The sequence below is a fragment of the Limulus polyphemus genome, unplaced genomic scaffold, assembly GCF_000517525.1.
Source record: "Limulus polyphemus unplaced genomic scaffold, Limulus_polyphemus-2.1.2 Scaffold274, whole genome shotgun sequence".
NCBI classification, from domain to species: Eukaryota; Metazoa; Arthropoda; class Merostomata; order Xiphosura; family Limulidae; genus Limulus; species Limulus polyphemus.
The window spans coordinates 250,058-268,679 of NW_013665884.1; the positions used below are offsets into that span (position 1 = coordinate 250,058).

An 18,622-nucleotide genomic window follows, 5' to 3' on the forward strand; every position below is an offset into this window, starting at 1 on the left:
CTGATAAATCTTTAGGGTAAATGTCTCCCTTTTGTATACAGAAGGGATTAGAGGGGCTTGCTGGCTCTTCAAAATCAGTTAAGAAGCTGTGTTCTGGAGATATCTTGGTGGAAACATCCACAGCTAAACACAGTGAACTTCTCCTGAATTCTAAGGCCATTGGGGATATACCCATTGAGGTTACTCTCCATGCTTCTTTGAATTCCTCATGAGTAGTCATTGTTGAGAGGGACTTGAAGAACATCCCCAAGTCAGAGATCCTCACTGGTTTCTCCAGCCAAGGAGTTTCAGCAGTTCGAAGGATCTCCATTCATAAATATGGAATTATGGTGCCGACCAGTGTTCTTATACTGATGTTTACATCTCCATGTCCACCTGCTTCAGTCAAGGCAGAGTATCTAAACTGTTGGGTACGACCATATATTCCCAACCTTCTCAGATGCTTCCAGTGCCAGCAATTTGAACACTCAAAGGCATCTTGTCATGGTTCTTTAACGTGTGCTCATTGTGGTAGCAAAGACCAGGACGCCTACGAGTGTGAGCTGGACCCTTGCTGTGTGAACTGTAATGGTTCCCACCCCTCATACTTCCAATCTTTCCCTAAATGGGTAAAGGAGAAAGAGGTACAGCATCTGCGAACTGTGAACAATATTTCTTTTCTTGAGGCTCGGAAATTTATTTTCCCCAACTCCATATCGGACTTATGCTGCTGAACTATGTTCCACTACTACAGTCAGAGTGCAGACAGAACTTTCCATGCCTCCGACAGATTCATTTTCACAGCATCTGAAGAGCCTTTTACCCTTTATGGATAAATGAGTTGACAAGTCTACGTCTACTCCTGTCTCTGTCTCCACCAATGCTTCCAGTGACTGCCCAGGTCCATCTCTTTTGGCCCCAGTTTCCAGTGCCAGCTTGGGGTCCATCTTCTACGGCCCAATTATTCGTTCCCACCCTCAGTCACTGGAATCATCTTTTACAGGCAGAGATCTGCCCAGTTGACTTAGTGTAATAAAGAAAAATGGTGTGGTCATAAACAGAAGAGTTCTCCTCCACCTAAATAAATATGGCCACATTGATACAGTGGAACTATTGAGGTTTCCATTCTAATTTGGATGACATTAAGGTCTTGGTCAATCACTATCATCCTGTATGTCTCTCATTACAGGAAACATTCCTGAAACCAGCAGTTTTCTTTATACCGGAATGACAGGTTGAGCGATGAACGAGTTAATGGAGGGGTGGCATTGGTGGTTGACCAGCACGTGCCTACCTTGTCTGTGCCAATCAATATACCCTTGAAAGCAGTCACTATCAGGGTTTCCTTGGGTCGTACCATCGCTGTTTGTTTCATCTACCTGTCTCCTGGAGAGACCCATGATCAATCAGACCTTGATGCTCTCATCGAACATTGGCCGTCTCCCTTCTTCCTTCTGGAAGACTAATGGGCACAATCCCCTTTGGGGTCATGCCAATGTTGATGGGAGGGGTCATTTTGTAAAACGTTTGGTTTCGAATCACAATCTGTCTCTCTTTAACACTGGTGCTTTTACTTACTTTCATGCACCCAGTCAGTCTTTTACTGCTCTCAATCTATCTATCTGTTCTCCTTCACTTTTCTCACATTTTTCTTGGAAGGTTGACAGTGACCCACAAGACACTGATCATTTTCCCATCATTTTGAGGGAGGTTGGACGTGGTCGATGCCAGGGGGGAAGTTGGACAAAACTGACTGGCCCTCTTTCACTGCTCTCTCAGAACTTGATCCTGCTGTTGTCTGTCTGCCATCTATAGATGACTGTGTGGAAGCAGTGACTGACTGTATCATAGAGGCAGCTGCTCATTCTATTCCAAAAACCTCGACATGTTTTCCACAGTATCCTCATCCATGGTGGAATCCTGCCTGCCAACAGGCATGGAAGGCTCAAAAACAGGTCTGGGATATCTTCAGATGGTATCCCTCTCTTTCTAACCACATACTTTACCAGTGGGCCTGAGCTCATGCTCGGCAGGTCAGGTGTCATGCCCTGAAGGAATCTTGGATTAACCTCACCTTCAGCATCTCTTCTACCACCAGTTCCAAAGTTGTCTGGGAGAAGATTTGGAAAGTCATTGGGAAGTATGCTTCCCATCCCCTTTCCATCTTGCTCTCCGATGGCCATGGAGTTGCTGATATACGAGGCATCTCTGATGCTCTCAGGGAGTCTTTCTCCTATTACTCAAGCACTTCTGTTTCCTCTCCTGCCTTCTTGGCCATCAAGTCTCGGGTAGAGGGATCACCTCTTTCCTTTCGGACCGATCGTCTTTACGACTATAATTGCCCCTTCACACTGGTGGAACTTAAACTTGCTCTTAATCGGTCTGGCAGTACATCAGTTGGACTCGATGATATCCACTATGAGATGCTGTGCCATTTCTTTCCTGCCTCTCTTGCTATTCTTCTGGTACTTGGATCTGGCAGGAGAATGTTTTTTCAGATGCTTGGCACCAGGCTCTTGTTCTACCTGTTTCTAAGCCCGAGAAGGATCCCATGGTTCTTTCTAACTATCGTCCAATTTCTTTGAGTATCTGTCTCTGTAAGGTTTTGGAGAGGATGGTTATGCATGTCTCATTTGGTTCCTGGAATCATACAACCTCCTCTCGCCAACCCAGTGTGGTTTCTATCGACAGAGCTCCACCGTGGACCACCTAATTCGCCTTGAGACATCAATTAGGGAAGCCTTCCTCAAGAGAGAACAGTTTGTTTTTTTATCTTGAGAAGGCTTATGACACTACATGGAGGTTTGGCATTTTGCGGGACCTCCACTCATAGGGGTTGCATGGCCATTTGCCTATTTTTATTAGTAACTTTTTACTTGACCGGCGATTCCAAGTTTTTGTGGGTTCGACCCTCTCTTGTTCTTTCACTCAGGAACTTGGAGCTCCTCAGGGCTGTGTCTTGAGTGTTACACTTTTTAGTATCAAAACAAATGCTATTACTCACCAACTCTCTCCTACAGTTGCAAACGGGCTTTCACATCTTGTGTCGGTCGTTGAACGTGAGGTTTATTGAGTGGCAGCTTCAGACTGCTCTCAATCTTGGAGTGGACCACGGCAAACAGTTTTACCTTTTTTTTTCATAAACCGTTTGCATGCACTTTTGCCACCAATGGGGCTTGCACCCCGATCCCGAGCTCTATCTTGGTGATGTTGCTCTTCCCGTGGTTCCCAAAGCTAAGTTTCTGGGACTTATCTTTCACTATAAGCTCACTTTGATATCTCACATCAAGCAGCTATGTGTCAATTGTACAAAGACACTGAACATCCTTTGTGTCCTCTCTTCCACCTCTTAGGGAGCAGATCATTGTTCTATGACAAAGATCTATTGTACCCTCATACGATCCAAACTGGACTTTGGGTCTCTGGTCTATGGTTCGGCCAGGGCCTCTGCCTTGAAGTTGCTGGTCCCCATTCACCATCAGGGGCTTCGGCTATGCATTGGGGCTTTCCATACTTCTCTGGTCCAGAGTCTGTACACTGAGGCCCATGAACCTTCTCTTCACCTTCACCATTTGCAACTTTCTAGGCAATATGCTATCAAGCTTTGATCCTTGCCACATCATCCCACTTGGGACAGTCTTCTATTCCTACTTTTGGCTTTCGCATCCAGGAGCAGCTGGCTGAATTGGATATGTCATTGGATGACATTGCTGCCCCAGTGATCAGTCCATTCCAGCATGGCTTGTCACCATCCCCCACTGTGACCTCTCTCTAAGTCAGCCGAGGAAGGCGGATACTCTCGATTGGAAATACTGTCTTCTCTTTGCTGAACATCTTTCGATCCATTCTTCTGTATCCATTTTTGAAATCAGATGATTGTGTGGGCTCTGCCTTTGTCTGTTTTGGCTAGGTGGTTGCTCACAGAATCCCTTTTACAGCTTCTGTGTTCACCGCCGAGTTCTATGCCATTTCTCTAGCCCTGTATCATGTAGAAGCTGAGCAGTATACTGATTGTACTATTTACACTGACTCTCTCAAATTTCTACAGGCCCTGGAATCGCTTAACGTTAGTTCTCACCCTATTCTCGTCAATATTCTCTATCGACTGGTCCCTTTTTCTCTATCTTCCATTTCTGTTCAGTTTTTCTGGATACCTGGTCATGTCGGTATTCGTGGGAATGAGCTCCCAGACATTGCATTTAAGTCTGTCTGCTCTTGTGCCATTGTGGCCGTGCCTGTGCCATACATGGACTATGGTCCTGTATTCAAGGCTTTGCACTAGTTGACTTGGGGTGAACAATGTCACAACAAGCTTTTCCAGATCAAACCTATGATTTCTCTTTGGCCTTCTAGTTTCCATAAGGAACGTAAGGAGGAAGTTGTTTTGGCACGGCTATGCATTTGTCACAGTTTTTTAATTCATTGTTTTCTTTTAGCTGGTTAGGACCCTCCAATGTGTAGCCAAGTCACAATTAGCCACATTTTACTGTCGTGTCGTCGTTATGAATATGAGCGATGGCACCATTTAGGACAAGTATTTTATAGAGGTATACCTTTGACGTTGGATGGTGACATTGTCCAATTTGATTGTGTTTAACCTTTCACTCACCATAGACCTTTTTAGATGTATTTAACATTTTAGCTGGGTTTTTTTCCTACATTGATTTATTTTTACCTTTTACTCTTGATGTTTTTACTCATTTGGCACAGATAGCCAAGTTGCTTTGCACCAGTAAACACCAAACACCAACCAACCCTTGAAACAATAGATAAGTTTCTTGATCAAGGTAACACCTTAAGTTGAATTTAACACATGCTCTCAGCCAGATTAGAGCTTTTTAAGGATGAAATATACACTGTAGGAGAGTAAATGTCATACTTGTTCTGTTTTTGTATATAGGTGTGATTAGAATTTACTTTTAAATAAATAAATAAAAACTTTCAACAACTAGATATTTATGTAAAGAACACACTGTGAAAATATTTTTTTAAATATAATACAATATCCTGTTATGTAGATCGCCAAGAGCATTGTAAAAAGGTTGGTTTGAGTATGGTTTTATAATGCAAAGTAAGAAAATTTACATTCTGAACATCTAAGAATTAATGATTTATTTTTTCAGAAATTTAATGGAACTTTATGGTAGAATCTATTTCTCAAAGTTCATTCAATAAATTTTCTATAGATATGATACACTCACTATAGATTAGGGTTTGGTATTTTAGTGGTAAAAAATAAAAAATAATAGGTAAATTGACTGATCAAATAATGGTAAAATGCTATTTAACAGTTTCTATGGTTAAACATATATATCGAGTACCAAAAACTATTCATTGTTTTTTTTACTACATACATTCTAAAGTTTCTGAAGATGTTGTAATCTTTTTGCTAGGCTATTCTCACATTTCAGTCTCATATTTAAAAATTGAAATAAATTATTTTTACTTGTGGCTTAGAATCCAGTGATAAATATTGTAAAACTGTCTGTATCTTTATTTCTAGATATATTTTTATTGTTTTTTTATGTTTAGGTAAAAACTTCAAATTCATGCTTATATAAGTTATGGATTACCTCCAAATAAAGTTAACTCATGCAACACTTTTTTCAGGCCAGTTGGATGAGATCTTTAAAGTTTTTCCTTTTTATTATAATATTGATCTTCTATATTTACATTTTTGTCTAATCTTTCTCTGTTCATCACTTTCAGTCAAAAATCCCTTCTTCATGAGACAAGTACTGGGTCAAAGCTTCTTTTGGAAGTTCTTAGATCAACCAAATGTTTTGATATACATTATCCAACTTTACAATTGTGTATACCTTACCTTATTTTTTTGTTGTAAGAGAGCATCTTTTCCTTGTTCCTTGTATAAAACATTATTTTAACCAATAAGCACAAAGTCTGACAGGGTTCCAACCAGCCAAAATAATATTCAAACAACAGTCAAGCAGCTTATGACTGATACTTGGTTAATCTCTGGAACTTTCGTATCCTGTGTAGAATGACAGAACTTCCAGAAGTAGCAAAAAACAGTCTACTTTAGTAAGCTACACAGCATATTGGGATCGTACAGCTACCATAATCGGTTAGGTGCTCTTTCCTATTCGTTAAGCCTAAATGACACTATAAAATTAATTAATTTTGACTGTCATTAACATTTTTTCATATTTGGTAAGGAGATTCTGAGAAATATGTGCTACAATAAAAACAGTTCTTAACTGACTTAAAATTTAAAATCAAGTGTCACTTCAGACAGAAGATGTGCATTCAGCCAACCATAATATGTGCTGTTACTCAAAGACTAACCGAAAAATAAAAAGCTTAAGGCTTGAAACTGGTTTTACTGATTACCTCTACCAGAACATATTATGTGCAATGTGACATCGAATGGTTTTGGCAAGCTGATATTAAGAAAACAAAAAAGGCATCTTTGGTTTATTGTTGTTGTTCACTTTTCTGCTCCAGATTTCGTACCATTTTTTGCAACTTTAAAAAAATAATAAACATACAGTATAGTACAATTAAAAAGCTAGTAAATAACAATTTAACTTTTTATAAAACAGAAATTGATGATTTTTTTTCTTCATATTTCTAGGATGTCCATGCTCGTTTCAGGACTGAAGCTCACCAGAATGTTGTTGGACGATTCAATGAGCGATTCATGTTGTCCTTAGCATCAAATAAAAGATGTCTTGTTGTGGATGACCAATTAAACATTCTACCATTGTCATCACATGTGCTGAGCATAACCCCTGTTCCTCCCAGAACAAAGGTAGTTTATTTTGATTTTTAGATTTTGAAAGAAGATACACAACTAAAGAGTTACTGTGTTTCTTATACTTTCTTTGTGATATAAAGCTATAAAAATGATTATCTACACACACACAGATATATATATATATATATATATTAACATGTGATAAGATGTTGTTTATCATAACCATGCTATATGAGGTAAGGTAGTGTAAGGTAAGTTGGTCGGGCCTTTTTACCATAACAAACATAATAAATAACAAACAGAGCCTTTTTTTATACAAGTAAGATAACATTTTATAAGAATTTGGATGACAATGGTAATAATAATAGTAATGAAAAGTTACCAAAGAATATTAAGCTTCCAAAAAAGTTAATTTAATTCTTAAAAAAGCCTTGGGTAAGAATATGTAAAATAATTGAATGGATCAAATTAAGAGCTTGAAAGTATAAAATATATGAAAATTACTCTGATATATATGTAAATCAGTATTTGTAGTTTTTTTTAGCAATTTCAGTTCCTTATAACATTCATTTTTTTATTATTTCATCATTTTTATTATTAATTTATTTTTTGTTATTTAACCAGGAAGAAACACTGTCTCCTGAAGATCAGGAACTTCAGAATCTAAAAGAATCACTTCAAGACACTCAGCCTGTTGGTGTGCTAGTCAACTGTTGCCGTACTCTTGACCAAGCAAAAGCTGTGTTGAAATTTGTTGATATTATATCAGAAAAAACTTTGCACAGCACTGTGGCAATGACAGCTGCAAGAGGAAGAGGAAAATCAGCTGCCCTTGGTCTAGCAATTGCAGCTTCAGTTGCTTTTAGCTATTCCAACATTTTTGTCACCTCACCAAGCCCTGAGAATCTGAAGACTCTCTTTGAGTTTATTTTAAAAGGCTTTGATGTTTTGGAGTATCAGGTAAGATCTTAATGAATAACTGAACTTTAAGCTCTTGTATGATTTCTGGTTGTATCTTTTCTTATTTTGTGGCTTTCTCTTTTGATTGGTTCATGATTTAAACTAAATAATTTAACTTACAATATTTTGTAATGTTTTCTCAAGGCATATTATTTGTAGTCATGTTGTACTGTTAACAAGTAGCTAAATGTGGGATTCATAAGGGGAGGGGTCCTAGAAAAGACATTATCTTTCTAACACACCAATTTGAAAGTCAATAGTTTCAGAGTTTATAGATTTTATCCAAGTGTCTCAAAGTTATTAGCTTAGGAGATAATAAAGTACATTTAAGTTTCTAGGAATGTAAAGAATGGGTGTTAGTGAGGCCAAAATTAGCTTGTATCAGATTTTGGATGAAAATTTGCACAAGTACAGTAACAATTTAAACATGATAGGTCCCTTACCAAACCATAATGTCCAAGATGATGTATATATATATATTTCATGTTGATTACTTCTGAAATATTTACAAACAAAAATTTGTGTATTTATTAAAATTTCAGTCTTTCAGCTCATATGGTAATTAATGTGGCATTCACTCATTATATTTCATATGGCAGTTTGTCAAACAGAATAAGCAGACAAAATATCAGTTGAGCTTATAAGTATCAATAGTTAACTCATAAAAGTAACCCTTGGTAAGAGTGGAGATGGCAAGCAATATTGCAAAAGGCATGTGTAGTCACATAATACTATGAGGCTAGCTTATCTTGCTCAGCCTTCTTGTGTAAGCTTGTGCAAGTCTTTACTTTTCCTTCACTGTATTAGCATTGTTGCTAAGCCCTTTCTCATCAGGTAGATTAAAGTGTGCATGCCATAAACTTTCACAAGTTACATTCAAAATTGAATTAAGCTACATTATTATCAATATATATGAATAAACTTGCCATCAAAATGTAGTAGTTAATAAATTAAATTTTAATATTATTTAAGTTTTAAGTTAATTTTCTAAGGAAATATTTAGAAAAAAAATCTCAATCTCTCCTAGTATGAGAACTGTGATGTTTAATCTACTTGCCACCCCTCTGAGAAATTTGGAATTCAGTGTATATTATTTGTTATAATATCTTTATTGTTCAGGCAAAACGTAATTTTTATAGCCTTCAATCTTGTTTGATTTCAGAGCCATAAATTAGAAAATGAAACCCCTCCTGTTACACCCACCTGCCACATCCTCTCTTTCACAAAATAGCAAATAGTTCTTTTAGGGGAAAGCCTTTTCTAGATGTGGGGACAGTGTGGCTCACTGGCTTCATGCTTTGAAACTGTAGTCAGATGGTTTGAGAATTCGAGGTTTGCCCACCATGCTGTTGTGTCCTTAAGCAAAGTATTTTATTCTAATTGTTTTAGTCTACTCAGCTGTATGATGGGTACCAGCTGTTAGCTGGGGGTTAACCTGCATTGGATTGGTATCCTGTCCAAGGGGAATGTGTCACTATTCTCATTTGCTTGTGCCAATTAAGCTGGAGTTCAGCACCAGATCCTTTGTACCATCTTGGCATGGAGGAATTTTACCTTTCTGAATGTCATTGGTATTCAAAGCGGCACCAATCTAGGCCATTAATATTACTGAACCTTCAATAAATGAAGTAGTTCACCTTTTCTACTTGTCTACCACTGTCTTACCATTTCCACCCATAGTTTGCCAATTCCTTTGTGGAAAATTGTGTTGAAACTTGCCACAAACTTAGTTCTCCTTGTACATTACATTTTCTGTAAGAATCAGTTTTATATTCTACAGAAGATAATACCAAATAAATACAAACATGTATTTTCTCCATACTTTACTGTGTTACAGCACAATTTTGGAGCTTATAACCATCAACACTGTGTGTACAACATGATTTTACACTATTATTTATGACATAACATTTCAAGGATCACCAACAGTTATTAAAATTATATTTCTTTTCTGTTTTCTTATTTTTGAAATTCTAGATAATTTTAGGCCCTTAACTATATGTATGGGCTCAGTCATTTTGACTTACCTTACAACCACCAGCTAACAATGAAAATATATGTACTAAAATTTCTAATTTGGCAAACTTTTAGTAAACATTTCAAGAGTTTCCATACAAAAAATCAGGTTTTTAATTTATTTTTTACAAATGATTTGTCTGCAAATTTATGTAGTCAAAGTCTACCTCAAACTTGTCTAAATGCAATGTGATTTTCATGCTAAGATTAAAAATATAAAATAATTATAAGTTACTATTTTTTTTTTAAATGACTGGAGATTGTGACAGAAAACTACAAGTATTTATTCTAAACATCATAAAGCTTATAATAGTTTAAGTTTATTTTTATTGCTTTTTCAACCTGTCTAACTAATAATCTCATGATAAAAGTTGTAAATCAAATAGCAAATGTGTAGTTAAAGTTATGATATTGAATGATGTAAAATGTTTTATTTTTTTTTCATTATCTAACCTAATAAGTTTCTAATTTGTACATTGTAGTTACTTTTAGAACAGTAAATTTTATGTTACACAGACAGAGATTGTGAATTTATTTAAATATTTACTTTCGAAAGTAAGAAATGTAGCTTATATAATATTAAAGTTTAATATATTGACTATATTTTGATGTCAAGTTTATTTATATACATTGATAATAGTTTGATTAAAATTTGAATGTAACTATAAAAATTCACGACATGCAAAAATTTTATCTACTTGTAGTGAGAGCTAATCCTTTAATAGTTTGTGTTTTCTTTAGCATTGCTGTAAATAGTATTAACTTCTATTCTATGAATATGAGTGTACAATAAGCCACAAGTGGAAAATACAAGTAGCAGGCAAGCCTGAAAATAAGTGGCTGGACATGGACAATGTCCAGCACAAAAATGGTGTTTGTCCAGAACAATTGAGTCAGTACTTAACATTCTGTCCAGCATGGTACCCTTGACCATTATGTCAATTTGCAATGTTGTTTCCAAATATTCAGCTGGTGAACTTGACCAGTTAGATTTGAAAACAAAATTAAACAGGTACAGGAAAGTCAGTAGTGAAATGTTCCCAAGCAACATTGATAAAGTTGATGAACATTTACTCGAGCTAGATGGCCTTGATGAGGTTGTTTATTTCTGCCCCAGTCCTTACACTGCCATTCACAATGTCTTCTCGCATTACCAATTTCTTTGCTCGAAATGCTAAAGAAAAGAGCATGTGGTACACGATGGATTTCATTCAAAATGGCATCCTTGGGTTTAGTGCTGGATAAATTTGGCACTTACATGATACATTTTGAACATCTGGCTGCTCAGAGAGGTAATGATGAAATTGCTGGGTATTTATAAAAGTGAAAAACCAGACATATGTTGTTGCACATCTCACTTTTAATTGATGTAATAAGTCCTGTTGCAGAATTATCAAAAGTTTTTCGGGAAGAAGGAATTGATGTTGTGATTGCTATTAGTGCTTTAAAAAAAGCAAAATGTAAACTTCAAACATTCAGTAGAGTAAAGTTTCAAGATCTTCCAGCCACAAAGTATTTATTGAGCAAAATGGAATGCACACATACCAAGGTGTTCAATTCAACTCTGACCAGTTTGACAAAAAATCTGATATTTTTGGAATCAAAGAAAAAATTAACAATTGAGTCTGTATGTTCTTGCATGTCTTTCCATTTGGATGACTCTGGAAGTTCTTTGTTAGATAAAATTGCTCTCATATTGAATACTGAATCATGGGTAGCTAGAGCTGAATTTCCTTTGGCACAGGATGACAGAGAAGAGAATTAAATGAAGAAATAAGTGAATTGTTTGAACGTTTTCAAGCCATCTTGTGTAATGCTGGTGTCAAATGCACCTGCATTGAAGTTATTGACAATTGGCATGACCTATTTATCTGCAAGCTAGTAAACATGATTATAAGAAAACCTGGATATTTCTTTTTCAGCCCTCCTTTGCAGAATCAAAATGGAAGAACATTCTAACATTAATTGAATTGCTATTTTCTGTTCCAGTCTCAAATGCAAAACTAGAAAGAATGTTTTCAAAATTAAAGTGAATGAAAGTTGATTCTAGGTGTTCAGTACGTAAGAAAAGGCTAACCCATTTTCTTAGAATCATAGAAGGTCCTCCACTTTGTTCCTTTGATGGGACCCCAGTAATTAAGCTAAGGAGTTAGTAGACTCAATTGGCACTAATAGCACAGAAGATGACAGAGCTGATGAAGATGTGAACTCCAGCTGCTCTAATGCAGATGACCAGTCTTCAAGTTCTGGGTCTGAGGCTGAGGTGCAGTCAGAGAGTAACAATGAAACACATGCTGTATTGAAAATGTCCTTTTCAGAGACAGGAGAATGTTTTGGCTTTTAAACTTTGTACCATATAGGTCACTCCAATTTACTGTTATGTTTTACAAGCCTTTTTAATGTTATTATTTACAGGTTTTATAATCATTATGAAAATAAAACAAGAGACCAAATTAATTTTATCATGTCTTCCTTGACTGTTTACAGTAGTATAATCATACATATTAAAATGCATGTGACAATCACTGTCTGTGTCAGCTAGTGGGTGCAAAGTGTCAGACACCAAGTTCTTGGTGCCTGACACTTTGTTAGGCACTAGAGAAAAAGTTATTTTCAGGCTTGAGCAGGAATTTACTAGTTCCTGATTTTTCTAAAAATCTGGATTTTCTTATTTTTTATGGAGTGTCTTTGGATTTTTTTTATTTTCAGTCATAATTTGAAACTTCTTAAATGATATATATACACTTTACTATACTGTGCAGAAAGCATGTGTATAATATTTCCCCAAACAAAAGCCTCTAACTAGCATGTGTGACCAGTACAGTTGGTGCATGGGGACTCAACACACAAAGAATATCCTGTCAAGTCAAAGTAACAGCTTATTAAAGCAGGTTTTATTGGCTGCATGAAACTACACAGATCATATATGTTGTCAGTCTTTTTAAGCCACTGTATCAAACTCATGTGCAAACTATAGCAAGCTTCATGTCATATGACTTCATGGTTAATGGTGATAATCCTAATCAATGTTGTTTTAGAACCGTCCGTCTGATCCATGGTCGTTATTTTGGTTAAGTATCTTTCAGGCTCCAAAGGGCATATGAAATATAACCAGGGACAGTCAGAAAGTTCTGCTTCTCTTCACCCTACTTCATGTCCAATTGGTAGGGACTTTAACAAGAAATGTATTGATGTTTTTGAAACTGGTAATTTGATGATTAAATAATTTTTACGTGACTTGTTGCCTCGAGCTGTCCGGAAAAGCAGGGAATTATGTTCCAGTCAGTAGATGCAAACAAGATTCAATGCTAGAAAAGAGAAAATGAGAAGATGATGCCTGTGGAGATGATGCAGCGCTGGAGTTCAGGATGTTTTGTGGCACAGAATTCGGTGAAACTGGTTGATTTTTTGAGATGGTAGATGAGATGTTGGGCCAAACACGCAAGTTCTGATTAAGCATAATCACATTTGTTTCTGACATTAGGTAATGTTTTATAAGATATGAAGTTTTTGTTTCTTGAGTTCATTTTGTTATGTATATTCCTTAAATATATTACTTGTAAAGATTGTTGGCCTTCAGTAAGTAAACAGCTCTTTTTAAGGAGGGTGGGGATCTTTAGACCCAATACCCTGTGTGAACTTTCTTGCTTTTGAAACAGCTTAAAATTTCAGATCATTTATGTGTATGTAAATTCGGCCAGCTTATGTGTGGAAAACATATGGTTTAAAGAACAAATCCAATTGGTCTTGGCTGGAAAATAAGGTCAGTAATGGAGATTGTCTGTAAGCTTATGTGTACAAAGTGAAGTCGAGTCACACATTTTGTGGGTATTTTAAGTCACTTATCAAATATCATGCTACGGGCAAGAATGATTTAAAGAAACACAACACTATTAAAAATGTAAATAGTCATATTTTTGTAGGCCTAGTCAATCACTTACATATGTCTTTTGTGTAGCTAAGAAGATACAAGGAACAAGTAGGAGGTATTTTCATGTACTCTGAAAACATCGACAGCAGTTGTGTGTGTAGCAAGTTTGACCTACACCACCACTTGTTGGTTATCTTTACAGAAGAGTTTGTACAGAGGCTGTGGTTGTAATCATTCCTTGCATTAACTTTTCTAAGTTCCTGCCCAAGAATCTCAAGGTACTAAACACCTCAGTGATGAAAAAATCAAACTGTCGTACAAACTGAATGGCTGAGTGAAGTTATTTCTAAGAAACCTTTGTCAGTGATTTACAAATTAAACTTCCCTCAATGAATATTCACTAGCAAAAGCAGTCAGAAGGTATTCATCATATTAGTTATTGTAACAAGGAAAAAATCAGTAGCTCACCATTATGCATCCACTGTAGTGACTGTTGTTAATGTCAAATCATTGATATAGTGTCACAAAAAATTTTGAGCAGAGTATTTCATATGAGAGAGAGAGAGTAGCTGACCACTGGCTATTTGCATATGATGTAACTGAATAATCTTAACAAGTTAGATGTCTTCACTATTATATATTAAGCATGAGTATGTATGTCTTGCTCTTACGTTTGGTAAAAATTATTTATCTTTGTGTTCAAACAGAGTGATCCTATGTGTAACCAACTCCATGATGAGCAGACTAATTGGTTAAATAATTTCTAGGCCTGTTTCATTAAGCCAGAGAACCTGAAAGAAGTGTGTGCTAGTGAGCTCTTAAATTCAACATTCATAATTCCTCATTTCCTCTTCTAAGTAAGGATATGTTTGTTAGAAGCAAGACTGAAAAGATCCTTAAGCATTTTATTCCACATGATTCCCTTAGAAGTATATTCTGTTAGTAAGTAAAAACTGCAGTTAGTAGTGCAGCTAAAATAAATGCAAGAGTTTTTCTTGAATAAACAGTTTTGAAAATTCCTGTATGCCATTGACCATAAGGCTAACTGTTTCTCTGTAACCTACAACTACCTCAAGAAATCTAGAGATTACTTGTCAACAGTGATTGGTTCAAAGGATTTTGATTCCTGTGTCAAAGAAGTGTCAAGAACTCAACTTGATACCTTCATTCCTAAGGGAAGAGGCTAGAACACTGGTGGGTAGAGGTTATGACAAGCTATCTTTTCTTGGCAAGGTTATGAAAGTATGCCTTAGATCAAACAATGTTATAATGTGCTGAATAATGTAATAAGTAAAAATGTATCTGAAGGACCATTAAGACTGTTAAATGTAATCTAAGATCAAAAAGCAATACTAGCCTCAAAGTATACTACCAAAAAGATATTTGCAGAGATTCAGATCAGTCTAGTCTTGTCTGTGACATATAGACTGATCATGGATGGTAAATCAATAAAACAGTTTTTTAAATAAATGAATGGTATAAATTTTTTTCTAATTTCTGGTCAGGTTTGTTTTTGTACACTTAGTTCTGTCTAAGATTGACATGATTTCCAAAGCATTTTCTGTTAGACCAATCTCTTAGGTTGTTTTCTTATTCACAGCATACAGTAATAATAAAGGCTTCATGTTTGAGTCACATCAGATTCTCTTTAAAAAGGGTCAAGTTTTTCTATATTAGTTCAGTTATTTCTGTTGCTTTCTTGTTCTCACCTGAATTTTCTTTTATGTGTGATGTCTTTTAGACATTCTCTGTCATTTCCTAAAACTGGTGCCTTTACTTGAGTTGCAACACTCTTGTTCCAGTTGTTTCTTAAAACTTAATTACTCTTACAAGTGTGAATAACATCACCTTTTGGTTGATGTTCCAGTTTTGTAACAAAATACTGAACCAATACATTTGTATCTGTTTTGCATAATTTTTTGTAAGTAAAAGCTTTTAAATTAAGAAAAAATTAAAAAGGAACATTATTAAAACCTTTAAGTAGGTTTGACTTGTTAATATCATGTACATTGTTCACTGCTTAGGCAACTGTTCTTTGGTGTAATACAGAAGTTTGATTTTTATGGTATTATAGTACTCAGTTTTGTATTAAAAAAAATCGGGGTAATGAAAGTTCAGTTTGTTTTGGCATGTATGCCATTACAATATTTTCAGGAACCATTAATTGACCATGTTTCATATAAACAGTACATATAGAATTTGATCTAAGTAGCAGGGAAATGTGAAATCACTGCCAAAACATGACAGTTAGATTAGAAACTGAAGGAAATATGATTGTATATTTAAAGGTCATAAGAAAAAAAGTCTGAGAACAATTTTCTTGGTTTCAGGAACATATAGACTATGAGCTGATTCAGTCCACAAATCCAGATTTTAACAAGGCTGTAGTGAGAGTGAACATCTTCCGAGAACACCGCCAGACCATTCAATACATTCACCCATCAGATGCCAACAAACTGGGGCAGGCTGAGTTGGTTATTATTGACGAAGCAGCTGCCATTCCTTTACCTCTTGTGAAAAAGCTTCTTGGCCCTTACCTTGTCTTCATGGCATCCACAATAAATGGGTAAGTTTGCTATACACAAATTATAAATGTATGGCATTATTCTTTCATTTACATCAGTTTATGTATGTATGTGCATGTGTGTTTTGTGCTCATATGTATATGTGTATCAGTAGTTACCTTAATAGTTTGATATAATTGTTAGCCTTTTAATTTTTTCATTGGTTTTCCCATTACAATTTTTTATACTGAAGTAAAGAAGTATGAATTGACATGTTATATTGGTGGTTACTATCATTTTACATTTTATTAATATATTTATAGTTATAAGATACTGAAATCTAGTATATGTAACCATTTGTTCTGTTAGTCTCAGAGCTAATAAAAAATTACTTGCATTACATATCTGATTGTAAACCTGGGAAAGTTTGAAAGATAATGCCCTTTCCTTCATGGTGGTACAAAATTCCAAACTCTCATATTTTTGATGTCTTAAAACAAATGTTATATAGTGTGTCCCCGATATATGTCATGAATTACGAAAGTGGTTCATAATAAGTATTGCAAACAATTGCAGAAAACCCTAATAGAACATTCAAGCAAAAAGTACTTTTAACAGTAAAGAGTCAGTTCAAACAACACTTTAAAACCTTTACTATTGACTGCTAAGGCTGTACACATATAAAAATGCACACAAAACCATGCATATTAGACTTACAAGGAAAAGAAAATTGCTCAAAATAGCCTGTTTCTAATTTTTCTTCTTATTATTCTCTTGCCAGCCTACAACATAACTGACTTGGTATATTGCACCCAAACCTTTTGTGGAATACTGAGTAAGGTACTTTAAAGGGGTATTGAAAAGTTGATTTTTCTTCTATATTTTACATAAGTTAAAAAACAATAATAATAATAATTCTAGTGTAAATGATGTTTTCATTACCCCTTGAAGTTAGCTTTCTTACATATATCTGGTCCTTTAAAAAAGCTTAAGTACAGAGTGAAACAGGAATTACTAGTCAATAATAGATGAATGTTACATGACTGCAACATGTAGATAGTCAATGCTTTGTACACTATACAATGGGTGTCTTTTGGGAGACAATCTTTATGTATGAAATGAAGGAGTAACAAAAAAAATCCATACACATAATATTAAATTTCATTACATATATTTCATAGAATAATTACTTTAAAAGGCATGAAAGTTTATTTAAAGTGTTGTTTTAGATGCATGTATCTTATTTGACAAGGGTGCTTTTTTACTGGTAACATTTTATTCATATTTAGTGGGGGTTGTGTGTTAGTCAAGGCATATATTTGTCCATTGCTATGCATTATATATAGAAAACCTGTTACACAGAATCTATAAATGCTCACTATATTCTCAAACAAATCTCCATGACAATCTCCAGCTGCAGCTTAACATTTTACATCTCAAACTAATGTGATCAAATAGTCAATAGCTACAGGAAATCATCATGAACTGTATCAGCTAGCTACCCTATCAAGTAATCCTTTGCCCATAGCTGAGCATAAAAAAGTCAGCAAACAAGATAAATAAAAAATTGGAAATTTAAAAACCTACAAGTAGGGATCATAAAAAAGTAAGGAAACAAGGCTGGAGATACTCATTACATTATTTACTCAAACTACAAATCCTTATTTTGACTCCACCAAATGTTATTCTAGGTAAGAGCATGGAGCCTAAATAGGGGTTCATAGTTTGAGTAAATAATGTCAACAGTATCTCCAGCCTTGTTGGTTTACCTTTTTTATGATTCCTATTTGCTTATGAGTAATGTATGTTAAAATCCCTATTTCTTGGAGGGGTGGTAAATAAATTAGAGACAAGGGAAGACTTAGAGTGCAAATGTCACAATTCTTATACTAGGGGAGATAGAAGATGTTTTTAAACACTCTCTTATAAAATTAAAATTTATCTAATATTAAAATTTGATTTATTAACTACATTTTGATGCCAAGTTTATTTGTATACAATAATAATCAGGTAGTTTACTTAAATTTTGAATGCAACTCTCTAAAAAAGCCACAACATGCACACTTTAACCTGCCCATGGGAAGTGTTAATAGCAGTAGTATTTGTATGGTAGTATTTAAAACTTCTTTATTTTTAAATTTGGACTTTCAGATATAACTTGTATGTTCACATTTGTCCTTCCCAGACTCTCAGTGCCTCCTTGGGAGGAGGCATGACCCACAGTTTAAAAACCTTATGTCATTTAATAGATTAAACTTTAACTTTCTATTGGTTATAAATAATATAGGATAAAACATCAGATAGAACTACTGGTAATTTGTGAAAGAAAGGATGTGACAGGTGGGCATGGCAAGTGGGTCTGATTTTCTAGTTTATGGTTCTATAAACAAATAAGATTGAAGGGTATAAAAATTATGCTTCGCCTGAGTAATATCTATATTAATTAGCTAGCATACCTCATGAAAATTTTTTATTAATATTATTTTTTCTTTATTCAACCTAATAAGTTTCTAACCTTTACATTTTAGTTACTTTTATAATAATAGATAAAGAATACACAAGAAAAACAAGAAA

At 35.1% G+C, this 18,622-nt stretch overlaps 1 protein-coding gene across 1 annotated transcript in view; it reads left to right on the forward strand.

Annotated features, from left to right (window-relative positions):
* Positions 1 to 18,622, forward strand: part of LOC106456953 (RNA cytidine acetyltransferase-like) — a 61,611-nt gene that overhangs the window by 13,217 nt on the left and 29,772 nt on the right. Inside the window, exons 6-8 of the mRNA XM_022382745.1 lie at positions 6,575 to 6,751; positions 7,322 to 7,657; positions 15,875 to 16,110. Of these exons, the coding sequence (XP_022238453.1) occupies positions 6,575 to 6,751; positions 7,322 to 7,657; positions 15,875 to 16,110 (749 nt within the window). The remainder of the gene's footprint in view (positions 1 to 6,574; positions 6,752 to 7,321; positions 7,658 to 15,874; positions 16,111 to 18,622) is intronic.